At 45.4% G+C, this 22,327-nt stretch overlaps 1 protein-coding gene across 4 annotated transcripts in view; it reads right to left on the reverse strand.

Annotated features, from left to right (window-relative positions):
* PLEKHH1 (pleckstrin homology, MyTH4 and FERM domain containing H1) overlaps positions 1-22,327 on the reverse strand; it is an 84,143-nt gene that overhangs the window by 37,385 nt on the left and 24,431 nt on the right. For all 4 annotated transcript variants that reach the window (XM_043548107.1, XM_043548106.1, XM_037900271.2 and 1 more), the window contains exons 3-8: positions 21,452-21,514; positions 16,183-16,332; positions 13,135-13,218; positions 10,636-10,717; positions 4,326-5,338; positions 1,214-1,292 (exon numbers count right to left, since the gene is read on the reverse strand). In XM_043548107.1, coding sequence (XP_043404042.1) covers positions 1,214-1,292; positions 4,326-5,338; positions 10,636-10,717; positions 13,135-13,218; positions 16,183-16,332; positions 21,452-21,514 — 1,471 coding nt within the window. The remainder of the gene's footprint in view (positions 1-1,213; positions 1,293-4,325; positions 5,339-10,635; positions 10,718-13,134; positions 13,219-16,182; positions 16,333-21,451; positions 21,515-22,327) is intronic.

Genomic DNA, 22,327 nt, shown 5'->3' on the forward strand with positions numbered 1-22,327 from the left:
GACTGGTGAAAAAACAGCAGGTTTTAATGGAGGGAAGTAGGTGTGATGGCACAATGTAGCAATAGGGAACCTCAACAAGGCAAACTAGTGAGAAGGAGGCAGTGTCTTCCTGGAAGACTTGATCTTGCAAAGGTTGTGGGAGTTACTAATTTTGGAAAGTTCTCGGAGGTACTGCACTTTCTCTTCTATGGTGCCTACAGGACACCTCACCCACCCTTGCATTCCTCCCAGGCACAGTGAACCACATAGTGAGAGGCAGAACCAGCAGATTTTAGCATTCTGGTGGAAAAGTGCATGACCAACCATGACTTAACTGAACTAGGGTGAGACTGTTTGGCCATCTTACTAACAGAGCACACAAGAAAGGTATTCCATTGCTCCTCACTTTGTGGGCCCAGGGCTAGCCTTAGATCTATTCAATCCCTGTAGCTACATAGGGTCAACTTACCGAGGTTCACACACATACCACAGAGATGCCAGCCAGAGCACTATACCCAAGAAAGTTAGTGCCAGAGGGCCATGCCAAATAATTAATTCCCTAACTACCCTCCCCATGTTCATTTTGGAAGGTTCCATGCCTAGCTTCCTGTGCCATTTTGGGAGGTCACCAAAGGTTGTGGGAGCTCAGAAATAGGTGGAAGGTGATGGCGGGGTCACCACAGCCTGAGAGCAGATCACAGGCAGGCAACAGTAGGGTATGCAGAAAAGTGTCTTGTCATAAGTGCGGAAGGAGCTAAATTGGTCCCCCCATAGAAGTTACTTAACATAGAGGCCAAAAAAATCAAGGATTGGTCCTTCAGCGTATTTCTGTGCTGCAACTGAGGACAAGCCTCCCAGTCCAGGTCCACAGACTCATGCTAGCATGGTTCATGCTAGCGTGCTAAACATAGCAGTGTAAACATTACTTTGACATTGCATCTCTCACGCCCTCCTGCAGGCTCGGGAGCCCGAACAACATCTACACAGTTATTTTTAGTATGCTAAATCAAACCCTGCTTAGCACAAATCTATGGACCTGGACTGGGAGACTCGTTCTGAGATGCAGTGTAGGCATACCCATCTAGGCCCAGATATCTTCTTCAACCTGGGTGACAGCCAGGGTGAGATCTGATTTGAAAACAGGCAAGAAAAGGAGAAAACATGAACAGCCAGAAGCTAATGTCCTACATCCTCAGCCTAAGCTCTCTCTGGATGGATCTTATCTCGAACTTACTCTGGCTGGGAGAGTCAGTCCCGAGGGCCACCTCCGACAGCCTCATGCCAGACTTGGCTACTGCATAGATCCGACTCTCCTGGAACAATAGCATTGCACAGGGTGATGGTCAGAAAAAGCACCAGAATATAAAAATCAAATTGTAAGTCAACTGAACTATTTCATTTGTTCAGATCTAATGGCCTCACGTCCCTTTTTGTCCTGACTGGCAACCGCATCCATTAAGGAAAGAATCTCTAAGGAGAAACTGATCCATCCCACTGCATGGTGGTTGGAAGAGAGCTGTAGTTGTGATATCCAGTCCCACCCCTCTGAATCACAGCTGAATTGCTGGTAGTGCTACAGAGATTACATCCTCAAGTTGGGCCATCTATACTCAATCATCAGTTTAAATAATAATTTAGAAATGCTGGTTTCATTGCTATGCAAAATGCATTAAAATGTACTAAAAAAAGATCTAAAGTGAACATCTGTGAAAAATTCCCATTCTTTGCCAAGGGAATGGAGGCAATGGCTGGAATTATTTGAACAAGCCTTGGTCTGAGTTACCATAACATATGGCATTTCCTCTCTAAAGATTTCAAAGAGCTTCACAAATGACACAAATTCCATGGGAAAAAAATCAGACACTAATGCAACATTAAGCTTGAGAAATCAAGCAGTCAAAAGTGGGCAAGCACAGAGTTAAGATTGGAAGATAATCCTTAATTCTGCATCCTCACACTTATTCCTGAAAAGCGCTATCGCTGTATAATTAAACATTGTCAAATAATATATAATATTACACATAAAAAACTACATGAAAATCAAGCACTCAAAATTTAGGATATGCCAATATTCAGGTTAACCATATGCATATGCATTATAATACACTCTTTAATTACATGAGCACATACTATTTTTTCCATAGGAGCCCTGCCTCATTCAGTGCACAGCACGAACAGTACTCATTGAATGAGTAACTATTCAATAATTTGGTTTCTCCTCATTGTTCATTGGGTGGCCCGATGCCTTATTTAATACACACAGTTCAAATCTGGCCCTGAAGACAGTTATTAAATTCTTTATGGAAATTCTATGGCACTCATGACTACAGTATCTGAGAGTTTCACAAACATTAATTAATTTATCTTCACAACACCCTTGTGAGATGAGTGGGTGGTTTTATCCCCATTTTACAGGTGGGAAACTGAGGCACAGAGAGATTAAGGTTAAAAGTGTCCATTAATTTTGGGTGTCCAACTTGAGACTTCGGACCTGATTTTTCAGCGAGCTTAGCATTATATAGCACTTTATATGTCCAAGCACAGCTCCCATTGACTTCAGTTGCAGCTGTTAGTGCTGAGTATTTTTGCAAATCAGACCCCAAGGCACCCAACTCAAGTTGGGCACCCCGAAAATGAGGAATGCACAATTAGTGACCACCAGTGAAAAATTAGGTTTAAGTCAGTGGTGCCCAAACTTTTCCTGTGGCGCCCACCCTTACCAATAATGCAATCTTTCCACATGCCCCCTGCATTCCCGCACAGTTGGCTAAGCAGAAGAGCTTGGGCTAGAGGCAGTGCTGGTCAGGGGGTGGACAGAGAATGAGGGCAAAGCTGGGGTGGGGCTGGAGGCAGAGGGGTGGAGCAGAGCTGCAGCTGGGACTGGGGCAGAGCAGGGCTGGGGGCACTTCCTCCCTGCCCCCCATGGGGACTGGCCTGCCCCCCCCTCACCAAGTTCCACCCCCTGAATGTTCCTCCATGCCCCGCCCCTAGGGGGACCACACTCCACAGCGCCCTTAGGAGGACCACTTTTTAAAGTGACTCGACTAGCATCACACAGGAACTCTGTGGCAGAGACAGAGACAGAACCCAGTTCTCCAAGGCAGCATTCAACAGCCTTAACCATGAGAGTGTCCTTTCTCTTCCTGCCTCATTCACCACATACCTCCCAAATTCTGCAATAAGTCAGGCAGGAGTCCTACAGGCAACAGCCTCTTTCACAATACAACCCTGATTCATCCCCAGAGAAGGTTCATCCTGTGCACTGATAAAGGAGGGGTCCTGTGAAAAAAACTGTGTGATTATGTAATTAAAGGCTATGTCTGTACTACAAGCTGGGGGCATGATAACCAGCTCACGTACACATCCTCATGGTAGCTCAATGAGAGCTAGTGCCAGTTGTGCACGCAAGCTGGGAATTACATCCCTCGCTCATGATATAGACGTAGCTGACTATATCATAAAGCACATGCATAAGGGGGCCAAATTAAGGTTGCACAGGCAACCTTAATTCTGACATTTCCTAACTTTTGAGGGCTTGACTTTCCAACCTTAAAAATGTTCTTTTAATGTAGTTTGTGTGTGTCGTTTCCTGAGTTTTTAAAAAAACAAAGTGAATAAACACCCACATGAGTCCTCAGCAGGATTGGAACATTTAGATCCCCCACACAGACCTCTGCCACTTAAACTAACTGGTACTAAGCTAAACTAATGGAGTAACTGGTACTAATATTTGTAGGCTGTTATCTTCTATGTGGGATGGACACTAGAGGGGGATGACACACATGCTTTGCCAGTGCCACACTTTACTTTTGCTGATAGCAAAATAATGTTGAGACTTTGGAATATGGAGTTCCTTTTCAGATTCTAGAGGGAAGCATTCTCTAGTGGTGACAGTTCCTTCTGACCCTGTCTCCTACAATAGTCTGTCCCAGTGCTATTTCTCCCCGTCCCGCCTATCCGGCTTGTAATTTCACATGGGGACAGAATTAATGATGAACCTTCAACTGTAGATTTGCATTTCTTGACTTTTGAGTTTGATCACTGAACATTAATATTTCTTTGGTGGGAATTTTTTCCAGAAATCTTTTGCTTTTGTTTTTTTAAAGAAAAGAAAAGAATAAAAGTTGCCAATGTGAACAGTATTTTCCATTATCTGGAACTATTTGGCTTGATAAAGATGGCTGCCTTCATAAGTAACTAAGGTTGCCAGGAGCCAAACAGCCCAGATAAAGGTCACTATAAGCCTTCATCTAGGCAACCCAAGCCCAACCATTATTGACAGAGGCACCCAAGTACTGATGAAAGCTGAGCAGAACAGTATCCGTAGTGTCACCTGTGTTTCTTACCCAGGATGGGAACCTGTGCAGTGGTGGAGTGGGAGGTTTGCCTCCTGGGTCTAGTGGTCCAGCTTCAGAATTCCCAGCTTCATTTTTGCCTGAATCAGGATGCTGATCAATCTCCACACCCATCCCAACCTTTCCCCCCACTGGGCATCCTTCTGTCTCCATCTTCTCTGGCAGCTCATCATCATCAATGTCTGTCTCCTCCACTTGTGCAGGGCAGAGTGTTGAGGTTGTTATGGGCAGGAAGGTGCCAACCTCTGTGATCATTACATGATGGAAGCGATCAGCACCAGGCTGGGGTTGGCTGTAATGTCTCTTTGCTAGCTGGATACTGTCTCTTGGGGTGCTGGGTGTCCGGATTTTTGGGAGAGTCAGACTATTGCCTAGTCCACATTCCCTCCCTGAAAAGCTTGGCTGTGTTGAAGTAATGAATGATGGCAAATCCAGTGTTGGCTCTGCGGTTGGGAGACAGCCATCAGGGGTACTCATCATCTCCCCTGAGGATGAGGAGTCCAGCCTGTGGGAGCGGAACTTGGCACTCAGCTCATCTGAGGAGTTGCCCAGCTCTGATGCCATCTGATCTGAGGTGCTAAGAGAGCTCTGGTTTCTCCCCAAGGAAGACTGGAAAGCCAGGGCTTCAAGGACACTTGCGGACTCAACTGCAGGGTCCTGTAGTGTGGGATCAGGGCACCCTGAGCTACTGTCAGAGATTACAGTAGAGAACGTATCTTTCTCTACAGAGGGCTTCCAGTTCAACGGGTCAGGGATGACCCTGAGCATGTTCTGGGAGGGCAATGATTTATTGGCTTCTTCTGCAATGGAGGCTTCATCAACGAGGATCATACTTGGTGTAGGGGGAACACCTTTAGCAGCTCTTCCCGGACACTCCTGTTTGACACCCATCCCAAGGAGCACGGGATTCTGGTCTGGTTTCTCAAGCAAGGGTGACAATAGCATTCTGGGCACCAAAGGGTTATAGCTCCAAAGAGATTCAATAGGAGGGATGGTTGTCAGATCTAAAAAGAGAGAAAAAGGATAGTTAGGGCATTTAAATGTTTTTTGTCCAAAGTGTTGCTTGTTAGGATGAGTTCCTGTCAGATGTATTTCAGCCAAGGGGTATGTCTACACTGCATGTGGGAGCAATTCTCCCAGCACAGGTCTACAGACTTACATGAGCAGAGCTAGCATTAGCATACTAAAGCAGTGTTTAATTTGTGCCAGGGTTTAGCCCCAGCACCTGTGTGCTTGCCACATCAGTTATTAAATTTACAAAATTGCTTGAGACCCAGGACCTAATTGCTTGAGCCCTGGCACCTCTTTCATTACAAATTAAGCCCTGACTAAAAATAACTGTGTAGATGTTGTGGCTCCAGCTCTCAAGTCTCAGGGGTGGAGAAGGTAGGCTTGAGAGCCTGAGCTGCAGCCCAAATCACAACGTCAAAGCAATGTCTACATAGGTATTTTTAGTGCAGTAGCATGAACCCTGCAAACATAAGCCTATGGACCCAGGCTGGGAGGCTCACTCCCAGATACAGTAAAAAGATTATAGTATTTGAGTATTACAGTATTTGAGCATAAGCTTTTGTGAGCTACAGCTCACTTCATCGGATGTTCCGATGAAGTGAGCTGTAGCTCACGAAAGCTTATGCTCAAATAAATTTGTTAGTCTCTAAGGTGCCACAAGTACTCCTTTTCTTTTTGCGGATACAGACTAACATGGCTGCTACTCTGAAACCTCCCTGATACAGTGTAGACGTATTCCTTGGAACAGACCAATGGTCCAGCTACAATAGTGTCCTTTCTCTGACAGCAGCCAATACCCAGTGGATCAGAGGGAAGAGAAATGCCCACAGTAACTTATATACCCATGCAACATTATGTCACAGGTGAGCTAATGGGCCAGAACCTCAGCAGTGTAAATCAGTATAGCCCCTGTGATTTCAGTGGAGCTACAGTACATTAAACTAGCAGAGTATCTGGCTTGATTTACTTCTATCCCCAGCTGGTGATCAGTGGATGCCCTGAACCATGAAGATCTGAGAGCCTTTGTAACTATTACCACCAGCTAAAGATGCTACCTTCATTCATATGAATGTCTAAATTCCTTTAAAATCTTTCTAAGCTTTTTTCCCCAATAATATCCGTGGTATCAAGTCTCTTAAATGTATAATATGGTTTGTTCATAAGAATTTCCTTTTTTAGGTTTATGTTTTCATTCCATGTGTTGTTGTGTTACAGGATGGGATAAACAGGAATGCCTGGTTGGCCTTCCAAATGTCCTTTATTTAATGTCCATATAATACCTCTGCTCTGTCACTTCTTTCTCTTCTCTTCCATACTGCGTAGTTTTAGAGACTATCTGAACTCTATAGATACCTTCTAATGGCGTCAGTGAGGGTGTGGAGAAGGATGGCGTACCCCTGCTCAACTAGCAGGAGGTTTGGCCTACAAACCCCCTAGGTCAGGGATATCCATAGGGAGGCCATATGCCTCCTCAGTGCCTCTTGCCTTTATGGGAACATCATGGGAGCACACAATCCTGTAACTATCCAGTAGTCACTGACCCTGATCCTACCCTCTGGAGATGCAGAGTGAGTTTTAGACTATGAAGGGGAACTATGAGTAGGTTAATGGTGACAAAAATAATAATACTTTGTATTTATATAGAGCTTGTCAGCCAAATTAATACCCCAAAATGCTTTACAAAGCTGGTGAAATAAGCAGAGATATGCTCCAAGGTCACACAGCAAGTCCGTGGCACCATGGGAACTGAACCCAGGGCCCTTGTCTCTCAGCACTGTGCTTAGGTCATTAGCTCATAGCTACTCTAATGGCAGGACTGGTATTAAATTTTCAATGAATACCTGTGGAGCTGGTGAGGGAATAGCACCTCAGAGGGCAGTCATATATCCATCCTGATCCCTCCCCTAGGTATAGGGCCTGATCTGAACAATGCCTTTATGTGAGTTTGGAAAAGGAAGTGCGGAAACTGCTCATTGAACCTCTCTAGGCCAGATCTGCTAGGGTTTCAGCCTTTCTGCCCAGGAGGGCCAAAGAAATGGTCTGGCCCCTCATCTTTTTAATCTTTTCTCAGACAGAAACCCACACCCTACCCCTATATGTCTAATAATGTCAGATGCTCTTCTCTGGAAAATCCTGACAGCCTAGAAAAATTTGTGTAGGGTCTGCAATAGAATGGAAATTACGTGGATCATTTCAGGTCTTCTGATAACCTTGACATTTATATTGTGTCTTCTGTCCCAAAGAACCAGATTCCAAGATGCTTTAGATAGAAATTATATATATATGAATATCCAGGAATAACAAGATATAATTGATAATGGTGCCTGAGTATCACAGACTTCACAAGCCTTGCTCAGCGGCCAGCAGGGTTTACAAGGTCAATACAAATTGAAAGAGCACACGGACGGAGGAGAGGACAAAGGGTAAGGGAAATTATTGCTTATTGTGGAGAGAATAAGGGTGGGATCCACAAAGGGACTTAAGCATTGCAACACTGAGTGTCATGGCACTTAACTTTTAGGCTCCTAGAAAATCACAGGAATACGCTGCAATCCACAAAGCCTGAGTTAAGTGCCTAGGGTCCTTATACAATGAATTGGAGAGATAGACACCTTAGAATGTGATCCACAAAGCCAGCATGCTAAACATGGTGCCACCTAAGCTAGCTAATGGGTGATGCCGATGACAGGGGTGTGTGCAAAGCCCCACCTCCCTCAAGGCATTCCACACCTAAGTTTGGGCTGCAGGGAGGCAACCATCTCTGCTTAGCGATCCATGAACAGGGACCAGCCACCTGAAGTCAGGCAGCTTAGCTGCCTAAGATGTTTCTTGCAGGAATGAATTAGGTTCCTGCCTCACTCCACATAGAACAGCTGGACAAAGAGGAGAGGGTTCTGCCCCCTGCCTTATGACTTTTAGCCCAAGGATTAGAACAGTGACCTGAGATATGGGAAACCCAGGTTCGAGTCCCCCCTCTCTGCCAGAAGGGTAGAAAGGATTTGAAAAGGAGTCTCTAACCACTGAACTATTGGATATTCTCTTGTGGGGTTCCCTCAGTCTCTCCTCTTGAAGGTGTTCCACTGTGGACAACTTATGAAGAAGTGATTGGCACACTAACCACTGGGCTGTACCACCATTCTCACTTTCTCTCTCTCTCTCTCTCTCTCTCTGTCTCAATGACTGTTTAAGTGTTTATCCACAATGGAACAGTCCTGGGACTTATGTGACTAAATCTAAGGCTTAGGCCCCTAGGTACCTTTGTGAATCTGGGCCTAAAACCCACATTCTTGAGAAATACCACAGGGTGACTGGCCCTTTGAGAGGGAGCAGAGTCCTGTGCAGCTGTGACTGATTACCTGCTGCCCAACTGGGCTTAAGGGAAGGCACCTGGGTCTGCAGCACAAGGCAATAGGAGAGGAAGCTGCAGAATAGTTTGAGACAGTAGGGGAATAAGACTGCAGCCTGCCTAGCCCAAAAGCAGGGAAGAACTAGAATGAAGCTGGAAGGCTTGGATCCTCTTCTGTGGGAACACCCAGGACTAAGTTTGACACACTGTGGGTGGGTGTTGGAGTGGCCTGGGGTGAGAAGGATTACTAATACTGAGTGTTTTTGAATTGTATATACATAAATTAGACCCATTAGAGGAATATTTTAAGGATTCTGGACTGGTAGACTTATTTAAGGAGCCCTGAAGATGGAAGGCAGGGTGCTGTACTGGGCATATATGTCCTCTTACTAGATATAAAGGAACAAGGACCATCAGTGCATGACCCTAGAGGCACAAGGAACTGATTGTGACACCCACCCAGTCCTAATATGATCCCTGTATAAATTCTCCCAACCCTGACATCAGTGTAACTCTGCAAAAAAGCCATTCATATGAAATATTATAGTATGTTTCCAGGATCCCAGGCATGTTGGGAGATGCCTGTAGATGAAGCTGTTAATATCAGCATGGCTGGTTGCAAGAGATTTATCGGTCTACTGAGGCCTCTCAATTTAGCCTGGCAAAGTGAGTCTGTGCAATTAGGTGGGGGTAGGGGTTGGGTGGGCAGTGCTGAGCTGTCTGCTGTTCAGTGGGTCGGGATCCAGGGAACACTTAATACTAGATTATTAACACAGCTTACCAGTCATTCTGTCTGTGTAAACAGCCAGAGCCAGAGGGGATGAGAGAAACCCACTTGCAAAGCACCTGACCGGAAGTGTGCTGGGATTTGGCAAGAACTTTGCATGGTTTCCCTGGTGCTGGAAGGGTGGGAGCGAGGCATAAAACATGCCAGAATAAGAGTTTAGCAGGAGAGAAATGCTCCCTATCTGCCTAGTGCAAATCTAGGTCATCTGCTCCCATTTCTAGACTTTATTTTTTTTTAAATGGACTCAATTTAGGCTAGGAAAGTTGGGGAAAAGGAAACTCCCTCCTTTTAACAGTGAATTATATTCTGATGAAAGGTGCTGGATTCACAGTCCTAGAGAAGAAAGTCTTCTCTTTAGCCACAGAAAACGTCAGGGGTGCTGGAAAAATGTGTATAGTGGGGGTGCTGAGAGCCACTGAACCAAACTGTAAACCCTGTATATAATGGAAACCACTTCAAGCCAGGGGGTGCAGTAGCACCCCTAGTTCCAGCACCTATGGAACAGGTACAGCAAAGGCATAGGCAACGTAAGCTTCTTCCTTATCTGCCAAAATGCCTCAACCTTGTGCCAGAGGGAACACTCTCCTCCCTCCCCCCAGAGCAATGGGGAGAGTTCAGTCTTCTTGGCTCAGTCAGTCCTTACTTCCACTCTGGTAAGATGTCAACAAGAAGTCCAATAGTGCCTCTTGTGATGGTGACTCTCTGGCAATGTGGATGCCTCTACCCAGGGAGGAAGTATAGTGAAATTCATCAAGGACTTGATCTTGCACTACTGAAGTCAATGAAGGTTTTGCCAATGACAGCCTTGACTCCCTGAGCAAAAGGACCAGCCAGGCCCATTAGCTTGGAAGCAGTCGCAGCCTCCTAAACCAGAGGTCCAAGATTCAATCCCCACTGGAACCAAATAAGGAGCATTGTTAGGATAAAAGCAACTTGCCGTCTATAGCTTCTTCCATCCAGATGGTTTTACAAACTTTGATATAATTAAGCCTCACAGGTCAGCATTATTGTTCACATTTCAAAAATGGGCAAATTAAGTAACAGAGGTTATGCCACTTGCCCAAGTCATACTTACTAATCTATGGCAGCACCCATGATTCCTGACTACCAGTCCTCAGCTGGTTACTAGGTTACAATTCCAAAATGAACATATTTACCTTGTAATGCATCTTGAAGGGCTTCAATTTGCTCTGTCAGCCTCTGATTACAGTTTTTCAGGTGGTAATTTCCTAGCTCAAGCTATGAAACAATAATAAAAACTGAAAAAAATTATTTAAACACTCTCCCCAACATCAAGAAGTGTTTAGGTCTCTGACTGCAATTAAGTGTCAAGATAAGAACAAGAAAAAGAACAGATAAATTTAACTTTAAGCTCTGAAGCCCTTCTCAGCAGCAGCTTCTGCCAGTTGGAATAGCCCTTCTGCACCTACCCACTCTTCCCAAATATCCTTGGAAAGCACCTTTCTTCTTCCCTGCATAGGCCCCATCATTTCTCTCACTGCTATTATTTATAATTTACCTGTAAAATATTTTGGAAAACAATTGGTATGAAAGAGACAGCTAAACTACTATTACTTGGGAGTGTCAGCTTTCCTTCCTCTTGCACACAATGTAATGGGATCCCCCCTGTGCCAGGAGGGACTGGGTGGGGAAGACATGAAGTTAACCCTCACAAATACATATTCAAGGGAGGGGAAAGAAACACATCACAGCGAATAATCCAGGCAGTACTAAAGAGACTGGGGACTCTCACCCAAACACAGGGTTCACATAAAGAATCCCTGCACCACTTATAGGTGTAAAGCGCCATGCTAACAACTTCCTTCCTGAAACAAATTGAGAAATCCAAAGTTTGGAGATGTATGTGTGGCCTCAATCCAAGGAGTAAAGAGTTACTGAGTCTTTTAAAAAGTGCTTTGAGATGAGACAGCAGGAACCTGATCCAGTGCGCACTGAAGTCAGTGGAAAGAATCCCATTGACTTCAGTGGGCATTGGAATGAGGTAAAGCCCCAGGAGCTGAGAGGGGTTTGGAAGAGAGGGGAAGGGCAGACATGAGGGAATGCCACGTTGGAGGAAAACAGTGTCACACAGAGTTAGTAACTTTAAGGAATAGCAGGAAATAAAATGGCTATGTGCCAGGTGCTGCCTCGGGAGGAATGACAGGAACTGCATCTCAGGATTCACAGGAGAGGGTGATCGTGGGGAAGTCTTTTGCTTCCTCTAAATGAGAGAACAATTTACCTCAAATTCTGGTTCTTGGAGGTGGAAATCTGATCATGGCAACTGAGCACCAGTTTACTGCATTAGGCAAACTTTGCCCAAATCAGTAAATTGTCCTAAGTCAAGGACAGAGGATCTGCCCCTGCATCATGAGTTGTGTGCTGTGGCAAACATTAACTCCTTTGTGGCAGTGAATATCTTTACTCCTGGGGAAATTCTGTACCAAAAAATTAAAAATTCTGCACACAATATTTTCAAATTCTGAAAAATTCTGCATATTTTGTCAAAATAACACAATATAATCATACCACGTTTCAATTATTTTTGGTCATTTATTTCAAAATACCTGTCAGCAAGTATGTCTGTAACAATACAGATGACAAAAAAGACCCCCATGTGTCCCTCCACTCCCACTCAGACAGCCATTCTCCCCATCCCCATGTGGCCCTGCACCTCCCTCCCCGCAGTGGCCCTGCGCCTCTACTCTCATTCAGCCCCTGCCCCAGTCTGTCCTCCCACACTAGCCCTTATGAGCCCCCCTCTGACTCTCCAGCAGCCCCACACTGTCTGTCTCCCCATAGCCCCTTTCTCCAGATCTAGCCCCACAGGCACTGTGAATAAGGCAGGCTTTTTCTCTTCCCTAGCTGGCCAGGAGCTGTAGCTCTGTTCTATCACCACAGCGCCATCTGGTGGGAAAAAGGCGGAACTACAGCAACTTTCCAGCTGAATGACAGGTTTCAGAGTAACAGCCGTGTTAGTCTGTATTCGCAAAAAGAAAAGGAGTACTTGTGGCACCTTAGAGACTAACCAATTCATCGGAAGTGAGCTGTACCTCACGAAAGCTTATGCTCAAATAAATTGGTTAGTCTCTAAGGTGCCACAAGTACTCCTTTTCTTTTTCCAGCTGAAGTTATTTTCTGCTGAGGCTGCTCTGTTCTAACACTGTAGTGCCCTCTTGTGGGCAAAAGGTGGAACTGCAGCAACTTTCTGGCAGACGCTTTTTTCTGTGCAAAAAATTAAAAATATGCATGGCCCATTAAGTATGCGCCTGTGCAGTGGCGTTGAATTCCCACAGGAGTAAGCCAGTGTAGAAGAATACGAGCATTTAAGACAACATTAAAAGTTTCACTCAGTGCAAGAAGAGACCTGACATAAAGAGTTTCTGTATGTAGATATCACCCACACTCCAGTCTGATGGCTGGTTAGTTAACTGGGTGGCACAACAGCTACGCCTTGGAGTGACCAAATTTTGTCAGTGACTTTGGAGAACCCATCCTGCCTGTTGGCATGAGGCAGTGGTACAGAATTCCCCCAGGAGTAATAATATCTTGCTTTTATTGTCCATACAAAGTGCTCGATTTACAACTCCAGCAACATATAGAATCACCACTCCCAACTGCACACCACAGAAGCTGACAACAGGCTGGAGACTCACCTCTCTTAGCTTAAATGTTACCCATTCCTTGATCTTGGCAGCTTTGTCTTGAACAATTTTAGCTTCCTCAGCCCTCAACTGCTTCTGTGGCAAAGAGAGGATTAAATGTATTATGGGAACATGGTCATGATGTTCTTAGTGGGTTAATGTAGCAGTAGTGGCTTATAAACTGGAACTTCCATTCAGTGAAGTGGTCCCAGGACTAAAGTGTAGTTAGATATTAATGCTCACCTGGCCTCTGATATTAGGCCCCTTTAAGGTGTCTGGTGGTTTCAAGATCCACTTGAGCCATTTTTGAAAATTTAGGCTAACAATTCCAGGGTATCTGTTTTGGGGCCCTGTTGAATCTTGGCCTAATTCCATCTTGAGCAATTACATTCTGCCTCCCAGAGTTTCATTTGTACATAGTCTTCTACTCCTCTTATCCTACATTATTATGTAATGTTGCTCTGCGGTGTTACATAGCTGTAGTTTTCCACCCAATTGGTGGCTACATGTCAGTGGAGAATTAAACAATTCCTGTGTGTACCTTGTAAAATGTTTTGCAGTCCTTCAGAATGAAGAGAATTCTATTGATGTCAATAGTTCTATCTGGAGCTTAGAGGGCAGGTGTTAGAGTTGGAGGTTTAGGAAGAATGGTTACTTTGAAAGCCTGAAATCCCATCAAGGTCCCTGTGACACACAGCTGTTGCTCTCACTGAGAAACCAAAGTCAAAGTAATATAATCGGGGACAACAGGCCCAAAACCTGAGACTGGACACCCAGGGAGCACTGGTCTGTCTATAGGTGGTATATTGTCACAGGGTGACTGAGCCCCTTTTTAGGGAGACTCCTGTGACTGAACTGGTGTATCCTAGCTAACACTGATTAGGGGATGAGGTAGCATCTGGGGTCAGGAGATATAAGGAGGCCTGGGAGTTGGAAGGAAGAGAGACAGGCCAAAAGCAGACAGATGGAGACTCTGGAGCTTTGGTTGAGCCTCTAAACTTTATCAGGAGATGATGGGGATAAGCCCAGCAACCTTCTATTTGAAGGAAGATTGGGGACTGAAGAAGAGTCAAAAGTGACAAAAGGCAGCAGAGCCAGAGGCTCTAGTTTATGCCTTTGAGATGTGCTTAATCAAAAACTATCCTGTGACAAAAGTGTTCTCAGCCCAAGACAGCACTGAAATGTTTGGAGGGACCCTGGGAGGGAAGGGGGAACTGAGTCAGGGTGCCTACGGGGCACCTTCCTGCCATGAGGGGAAACTCATGGAGGATTTTACAGGTATGTTCTGTGTGTGTACCATGCCTAGCATAGGTTCCTGACCAGGTCTCCTAGGTGCTACAATAATATTACGAAGAGTAATGTTTGAGAAATCAAACGGAGTATTGTTCCCAAGTGATTGCCAGGGTAATGACACCATGCCATCAGCTTTGCGGTTATGTCATTTTTCTCTTTTTCCCTTCTCAAGGGAATTTGCTGCTGAAAGATGCTAGACTGATATTGCTGGAAAGTGAAGGCCTCTATTTAGCCTCAGATCAGGTATAGCATGGGTGGTGGCAGTGCAAGCTTCCCCACTCCAAAAATAGCTTAGATACCTTACAAGGAGAAACCAAGCCTACGAGCAAGAGGGAGAAGTTCAGTCTCCCTGGCTCCTTCAGCCATTGGCCTCTCTACTGAGGCTGACAACAAAGGTGACAATTGTGGTAGTGGTTTTGTGCCAAATCTGCTGGAGGCTTTTGTAACATGGAGTCTAGTTCATTAGAAACTAAGGATAGTAAAAATGATCACTCGCCTCCTTTTTGCACTCTCACAAAGTAAGAGAATAAAGGGTTCACTCAATCATTGGCACGTACAGATACAACAAATAAAAATAAATCTGCTACTTCATTGTTTTAATTGCTCTGTGCAACTCAATGCCACAGCAGCACATCTAGTTCAGATACTGTTTCTGGATTTAAATAGTCCTGGATAATTCTATGACCAAATAATGACTCTTACTTTAATATGCTTAACTACAAATGTTATCAAATCTCATGCTTCATGTCAGGGAGGTAGGATTCTCTCCCTTTCCCCCCTTGAGTACAGCATTGTAACATTTGCAATGTGTATTACTCTACTTATTTGCCTTCCTCTGAAGCATCAGGTGCCAGCCTCTGCTGGAGATGAGATTTCAGACTTGATTGACCAGTGGTTTGATAAGACCTGGCAAATCTTATATAATGCATTTTACATAGGCCTTTGAACATCAATCAAATTGTAATGACCCAGACTAGATTCAGATCAAAGACATAATGGTAAGAGACTCAGTATCCTATTACCACACCCCAGAACCACTAAAATCTCTACACTTAAGAATTGAATCATATAGACAACCAGGATGTCAAAGGCTGTTTTCAGTCTGAGATGTCCACTCTCCCAGTCTAGTCTGAATTTAAACCAGTGATCCCAATAAAGCATTTTCACATCCCATTATGAATCACCATCAGCCCAAACTTAAATGGGGGCAGATTTGACTTTGGTTTTGTCTATTTGGATTCCTGTATTTCTCCTTGGCAGGAGACAGGTTTCAGAGTAACAGCCGTGTTAGTCTGTATTCGCAAAAAGAAAAGGAGTACTTGTGGCACCTTAGAGACTAACCAATTTATTTGAGCATAAGCTTTCGTGAGCTACAGCTCACTTCATCGGATGCATACTGTGGAAAGTATAGAAGATCTTTTTATGCACACAAAGCATAAAAAGATCTTCTGTACTTTCCACAGTATGCATCCGATGAAATGAGCTGTAGCTCACGAAAGCTTATGCTCAAATAAATTGGTTAGTCTCTAAGGTGCCACAAGTACTCGTTTTCTCTTGGCAGGAGAGGAATCTTGCTTTGATCAGAGAACCATTGTACTAAAGACTCGGCTCACCCTACCAGCCAGAAGGAGATTGTTTCCCTTCATAGGCTGGCATAGATGAAAGCACATAGATGCTAGAGAGATAAGCAAAGCCTTGCACCATATGTTACCTACAGTCCCACTGGCCCATGCATGCTACAGATCTCCCAGTGGAAGGTGGCTTTACCTGTTTCTCCAGCTGCATTTCCAGTCTGCCGATCAGATCATCCTTTCCTTGCACTGTGCCCAGCAGCTCCTGGTATTTTCTGTATAGGGTACTCTCTGATTCGCTGGTTTTCATATTGGCCAATTTCACCTTCTCTTCCATTTCTCTGACCTGAAAGATACCCTCACACTTTCATTGTAATGACCATGGGTGGTGGTGGTAGTGGTGGAGTTAATGAAAACTGAATGTGATGGCATGAGTTTCTTTAGTGGTAACCACTCTGAATGGGGGCTCATCTTTATGATGGAGGGAAAGAAAGAAAAATCTGACCTTTGAAAAAACACTCTTACAGGCCTAAGGTACTCTGCAATTAATTTTATTTTCAAATGCAGTGTGTTCAGTTCTGACATTGCCACTGGCATCACTGGGGGACAGGGTGAAAGGCAATGAGAAACAAGAGAAGATACAAGTTTGTATCTGAGCACCTCACAATCTGTGGTAATAGGGAGGCCATATAAATACCCTACATTATATAGAAAGGCAGGGCTCTCTACATTGACTACAGCGAATACCATATTGAATTATTTACCCCCATTAATACCAGATTCAATACTTCAAGATCCTAGTTGTCCTCTTCAAAGCCTTTGTGTTGTAACTACACTGGGGAAACTTACCAAAAAACTCCCACTGCTATGATCCCTAGTTTAGACAAAGCTTTGACAGCTTCTTGTGGTTTTGCAACTGTGCAGGTTAAACCTGCTAACTAACACAGTGGTAAAAATGCTGAAACCCATCAGAGCCTTGCCTCCCTTTGGGCTCCCTTCTATTCTACTTTATGTAGGTTTTTATACCATGCTTATCACTGTAGTATTTGATGGCCTTCTAGTAGTGCATTAAGCCACCTAACACTTGTGTGTGTGCTCTCTCATCCTCTCCCGAGAGGGAGAAGCATGTGCAGTGAAGTGTCTTGTTTTGAGGGAGGGGGAGTGTTTTAAATATAACTATCTGCAGATACGTGTTTATATTAGAGAAGGCAAGGTCAAAATAATGCACCCTGCACTTGGAGTGGAAAGTGAGGTTTGTGATGGTCCCTAGTTCCTGGGGGAGTTCATGAGACAGTCTTAGGCTGACCACCAAAGAAAGTTCCGTCTCCTGCACAGATGAGCTTTACTCTTGTTAAGAGTTCCATTGTCCCAGTGGAGCAGAGTTGTTGACCACAGTCTCCATCCTGGAGCTTTAGATGATCCTTGTGGGTATCTTGGGCCCAGGTCATGGAGTGCTTTGAAGATAAGGACAGACCTTGAACTTAATTTGATAAGTCTATTGGAAGCCACTTTAGCTAGTGGTCTGATATGTTTGCCATAGCCTGTGTTGCTGAGAAGACAAACACTGCATTTTGCAGTAGCTGGAGTTATGCAGAAGACAACAGTGCATTCTGCATTGCGGAAGACTTCATGCCCAGGCATTGCTATAAACCATCTAAGAGGTGATGAATGAGTGAATAACTGAGGCCTGATCTTTGTCCACCAGAATGGGATGGAATTTTCTAGCTGAGTGTAGATGGTAAAAATGTTACTTGCAGATGCTGCTATGTGAGAGAAATCAGAGTACACCTAGGCTATGGACTGAACTGACCAATTCTAGGCACGTGTCTTCAATGAGCAGAGACTGCAGCAGGGCTGCAAGTCCTTCAGAATACTTTCCTCTGCCCACCAGCATCACCTCTGCCTTGCTTGGGTTTAGCTTTAGCCAACTGGTATTAATTTAAAAGCTGATCTCACACAAGCACTGGGCCACCTTGGTGGTAGTGGTGTGGTTGTACATGGTAAATGACAAGTATTATCTGAAAATTGCTGGCACTTGAGTCTGTGTCATCTGACCAGTTCACTTAGTGGGTGCATATAGATGTGGAAAAAGATCAGAGAGTAAATTGATCCTTGTGGAACTCCACCAGTAAGGGGTGCAATTTCCTCATCACTGCTTGTTGGGAGTGACATTGCAGGAAGGGCTCAGACCAGGGGTGGAAGAACTATGCCCCGTGGGCCACATCCAGCCCTTGAGCTCCCGCCAGGGAGTGGGATTGGGGGCTTGCCCTGCTCCACGTGTGCCACGGCTCCTGGAAGGAGTGGCATGTACCCACTCTGGCTCCTACATGTAGGGGCAGCCAGGGGTTTCCGCATGCTGTCCCCACCCTAAGCTCCACCCCCGCAGCTCCCATTGGCCAGGAACCACGGTCAATGGGAGCTGCAGGGGCGGCACCTGCGGACAGGACAGCGCGTAGAGCCACCTGGCCATGCCTATGTGTAGGAGCTGGAGGGGGGACATGCCACTGCTTCCAAGAGCTGCTTGAGGTAAGTGCCGCACAGAGCCTGCACCCCTGACCTCCTCCCATGCCCCAACCCCCTGCCCCAGCTCTGATCCTCCTCCCACCCTCCGAACCCCTTGGTTCCAGCCCGGAGCACCCTTCTACACCCCAAACCCCTCATCCCCAGCCCCACCCCAGAGCCCACACCACCAGCTAGAGCCCTCACACCCCCCCTCACCCCTGCCCCAGCCTGGAGCCCTCTCCCGCACCCTGAACTCCTCATTTATGGCCCCACCCCAGAACCTGCACTCCCAGATGGAGCCCTTACCCCCTCCCACACCCCAACCCCCAATTTCGTGAGCATTCACGGCCCGCCATACAATTTCCATACCCAGATGTGGCCCTCAGGCCAAAAAGTTTGCCCACCCCTGGCTCAGACCATTCTAGCACATTACCCTGGACTTCTACTATCTCTCTCAGGTGAGATGGCAGAATCTCATGGTCAACAATGTCAAATCTGGCTGAGGTCCAGCAGGATGCCAACACTAGTTCATGTGAACAGGTGGGAATTCTTTTGTATTACAAAGTTTTAGTGCTCTAGAATCTGAGTTTTCTTTGCAACCCTCTGAGACTACTACTACTACTTTCTTTCCCAAGCCTATTTCCTAATTCCCACTGTTATCATCATCGTCTAACCCTGTGAAGTGTCTGAGTCTAGTTTGTATGGAAGATTCTATAAAGAACTTGTTTTGCTAGATAGTAAAGTTCCTTACCAATGACAAACTGACCTCCTTCAACTTAACTCAGCCTGGTAATTACAAAACTTAATGAGTGTCAAATACCCGGTACCATTGTCTTGTCAGTAAGACTTGAGTTGCGAATAATTCTCAAACCAGCTCTTCCCAAATGCCATTCTGTCTTGACAAAGGCTTAGGGCCAGCATGGCAGAGTGCTGGCAATGACCAGGTTGCTTCACAGATTCTGCATGAGAGAGCAGCTTACGCTCCATTGGGCAGCCCTCACCTCAGACTTGCAGAAGCTGTGTTTTGTCCCCTTGTCTGTCTGCATTAGACAGAGAGAAGCAAACCGCTTCTCCCTTGCACTGAATCAGAAAGGCAGGCACCTGCCATCCCAGCCAGAAAGCTAAGCTCACTGAGTCGGATGTTTTTTGTGTGTGTGTCTGATGCCCGAGTGCTGACTCTGTGCTGGAGGCTCAGAGTAGGGACTGCAGACATGTGGTTTCTTTAATTGAGGATGGCAGCTGTGGGAGCCCATTGAATTAGCAATCCAAACAGCCAGTTTCATGGGGTGAAAGAAAACAAAAGACTCTAAACTCCATGGGGAGCCCTTTCATTTGCCAAATGCTTCTTATTCACCCAGAATATACCTGTTTGTGGGAAGGGCAGCTCCACTTCCTAAAGCTGTTGGATGTAATTAAAGCATTTCTACTGAAAAGCCGCTTCTCTCTCGATATTGATATGGGTGGTGCTGTTGGAAAGGCAGCAACTTTTGGGGCCCAAGTCACTCCCCTGGGTTCTGCCCATGTATGGCAGTACAGCCTGGGCTGCAGGCCTTTCACTGGTGGAAAGTGTGCTATGGTAAGGGTCAGTCACAGTGGCACACACCACCAACCTGAAGAATCTTCACTCTGCCAGAAGTACAGAACTGGTTTGTTTTTCCCAGAAAGTGGGAAGAATCGGCTGGAAGGTTCAGCCTCTGTTAGTAGGTTTCCTACAGAGCCTTGGCTGGAATGTAAAACAATGCTGTCCTGGCAGAACACCTGGAGAGGAGAGGTAAATGCCATCGCTCTGCTGGTTCAGGGGGTGCAATTGCCACCTCTGTGTCAGCAAGGCTGAATCAAGGCCATTACCTTTTAATTAAGTCACCAGGTGGTCTAGTGAGCTCAACAATAGCAATAGCTACAATCTCTCTGCCTGTCTCACCCACTGACCTGTGTTACAGTCCCATGCTCAATCCTTTCCTAATCCGCTGCCCACTCACTTCTGCCATTATCATCTCAGCATTCAACAATGAGCTGTTCATAGGGAGCAGTGGGAGGAGAGGAACCTCTGATAGCATGGTGCCAGCAACCCAGACATTTTGCATGGGGACCAGCTCGTTGTTAACTTCACACACACTATAATTTTATTGGAGGTTGGGATGTTTCTAGTTGAGATGTTGCTTGTTTACATTTCATAGTACACTTGCTTTCACGTTGGAAAAACTGTACCAGGGTCAGAGAATCCCACATGAGGGCTAATGGGACTGGAATTTAAGCTATTTTGTTACTTCTCTGGAGTGATATGGGGCTCCTGGAAGAGAGGAGATGATGCTCCTGGGGCAATGCAAGCTTCCCTCTAAAAGCTATGCCAATGTACTTCAATCCTGAACTGTGGTAGCACCGGCTATTCCACTCTGAGGCCCCTAAAACAGGAACCAGTGGATACTGACCCCCATGCAACGTGACATAGGTATATAATATCTTGTAATCTTGAACAATGTCATGGGATTGGGGCCAGGAAATAAGTCAGTCTCACAACAGCATTCCTGTGTATTGCACTGTGTTTTACAGCCTCTATGGTGCTCCAACATTGCACTTCAATCTTGATCTGCAATAGCCCGCTGTTATTCTGTGGTCCAGTGTGACATACTGTGTGACAGTTAGTCACTCCATTGGCTTATCTGCCTCCATGCCACAGATCTGTAGGTAAAGGTGCAGCTTCTCTGCAGGATTCTTCAACTATTTTGGTTGCAGAACTGAAATGCAGGTGTCATGTGTTGGGCTTAACTCCTTTAGGGCCACCCTTGAAACTCAGGCAGGAGGATAGTGGGGCAGGACCAGAAATATTAATTCATTGCTCTGTAATAAGTGTCTCCCCAGTGAGGCTCCATAATGTTGGGTGCTCTCTCTGCAGTGGTTTGGAGACTGTTAAGAGTGCAGGCTTGCTGGGTTCATAACAGTGTCAGTGTTGGAGAACCTCTTACCTGTTTTTCTGCATTCTCAGCCCTCTGCTCTGCCTCGACTACTCTCTGCTCCAGCTCCTGCATCTTCACGGCCAGAAAAGAGATTTGACAGTGAGCAGAATCATTCATTTTTTTTGACTCATAAGCTGCTGGTTTCTTTAACAGGAACTTTGATCTTTGGCATTCATGGGGTTAACTGGACAGCTCTGACCAGGAAACAAAGACCTTTGATCTCCCCCAGCCTACCCTGCCACCCCTTTTGCATTTTCAAGAACCGTTTTCTCATTAGTGAGCTTCACCATTCATTACATGGGTCAAAGGAACATCCCTGGTGCCCTGACCCACCTCTGCAATTTATACTTGGTGGGTTGTCTCTGCAAGTAGCCTGGCTATAGCCCATCCTTCTTTCCTGTGCTTTCTCCAAATAGTGACTCATTAATAGGGGGAAATAAAACTGAATACAGCTCTGAATGGCTCCCAGTAGGCTACATACACTATCTAAATCTAAATAGGTCGAGTAGATACTGTGGTCTAGCTACAAAAGCAGCCCCTAATCTCACCAAAGCTACAGGTTAATGATCATTTAACATTCCTATTGTACCTTTCATCCCAAAGAATTTAACTAACTGGTTCTTAATTGAAGGAAAGCTCACAGCAAAGTCAATGGGTGTCTCTGCTTGATTAAAGAGTATGGAATTTAATCCTAAACATACAGGAATTCCTTCACCTTCAGTGAAATGCAGCCATGTCTGGAGTGAAACACAGCAACTAGTTAACACACTACATAACCATGTAATGATAAAATATGAAGTCAACTGTATCCAGTTTAAACTGGAGAGAGGATTTAGAGGCAGAATGCAGTTACCCAAGCTAGAATTTGGTGTAGGGCCTATTTTT

This window comes from Chelonia mydas, chromosome 6, assembly GCF_015237465.2.
Source record: "Chelonia mydas isolate rCheMyd1 chromosome 6, rCheMyd1.pri.v2, whole genome shotgun sequence".
Classification (NCBI taxonomy): domain Eukaryota; kingdom Metazoa; phylum Chordata; order Testudines; family Cheloniidae; genus Chelonia; species Chelonia mydas.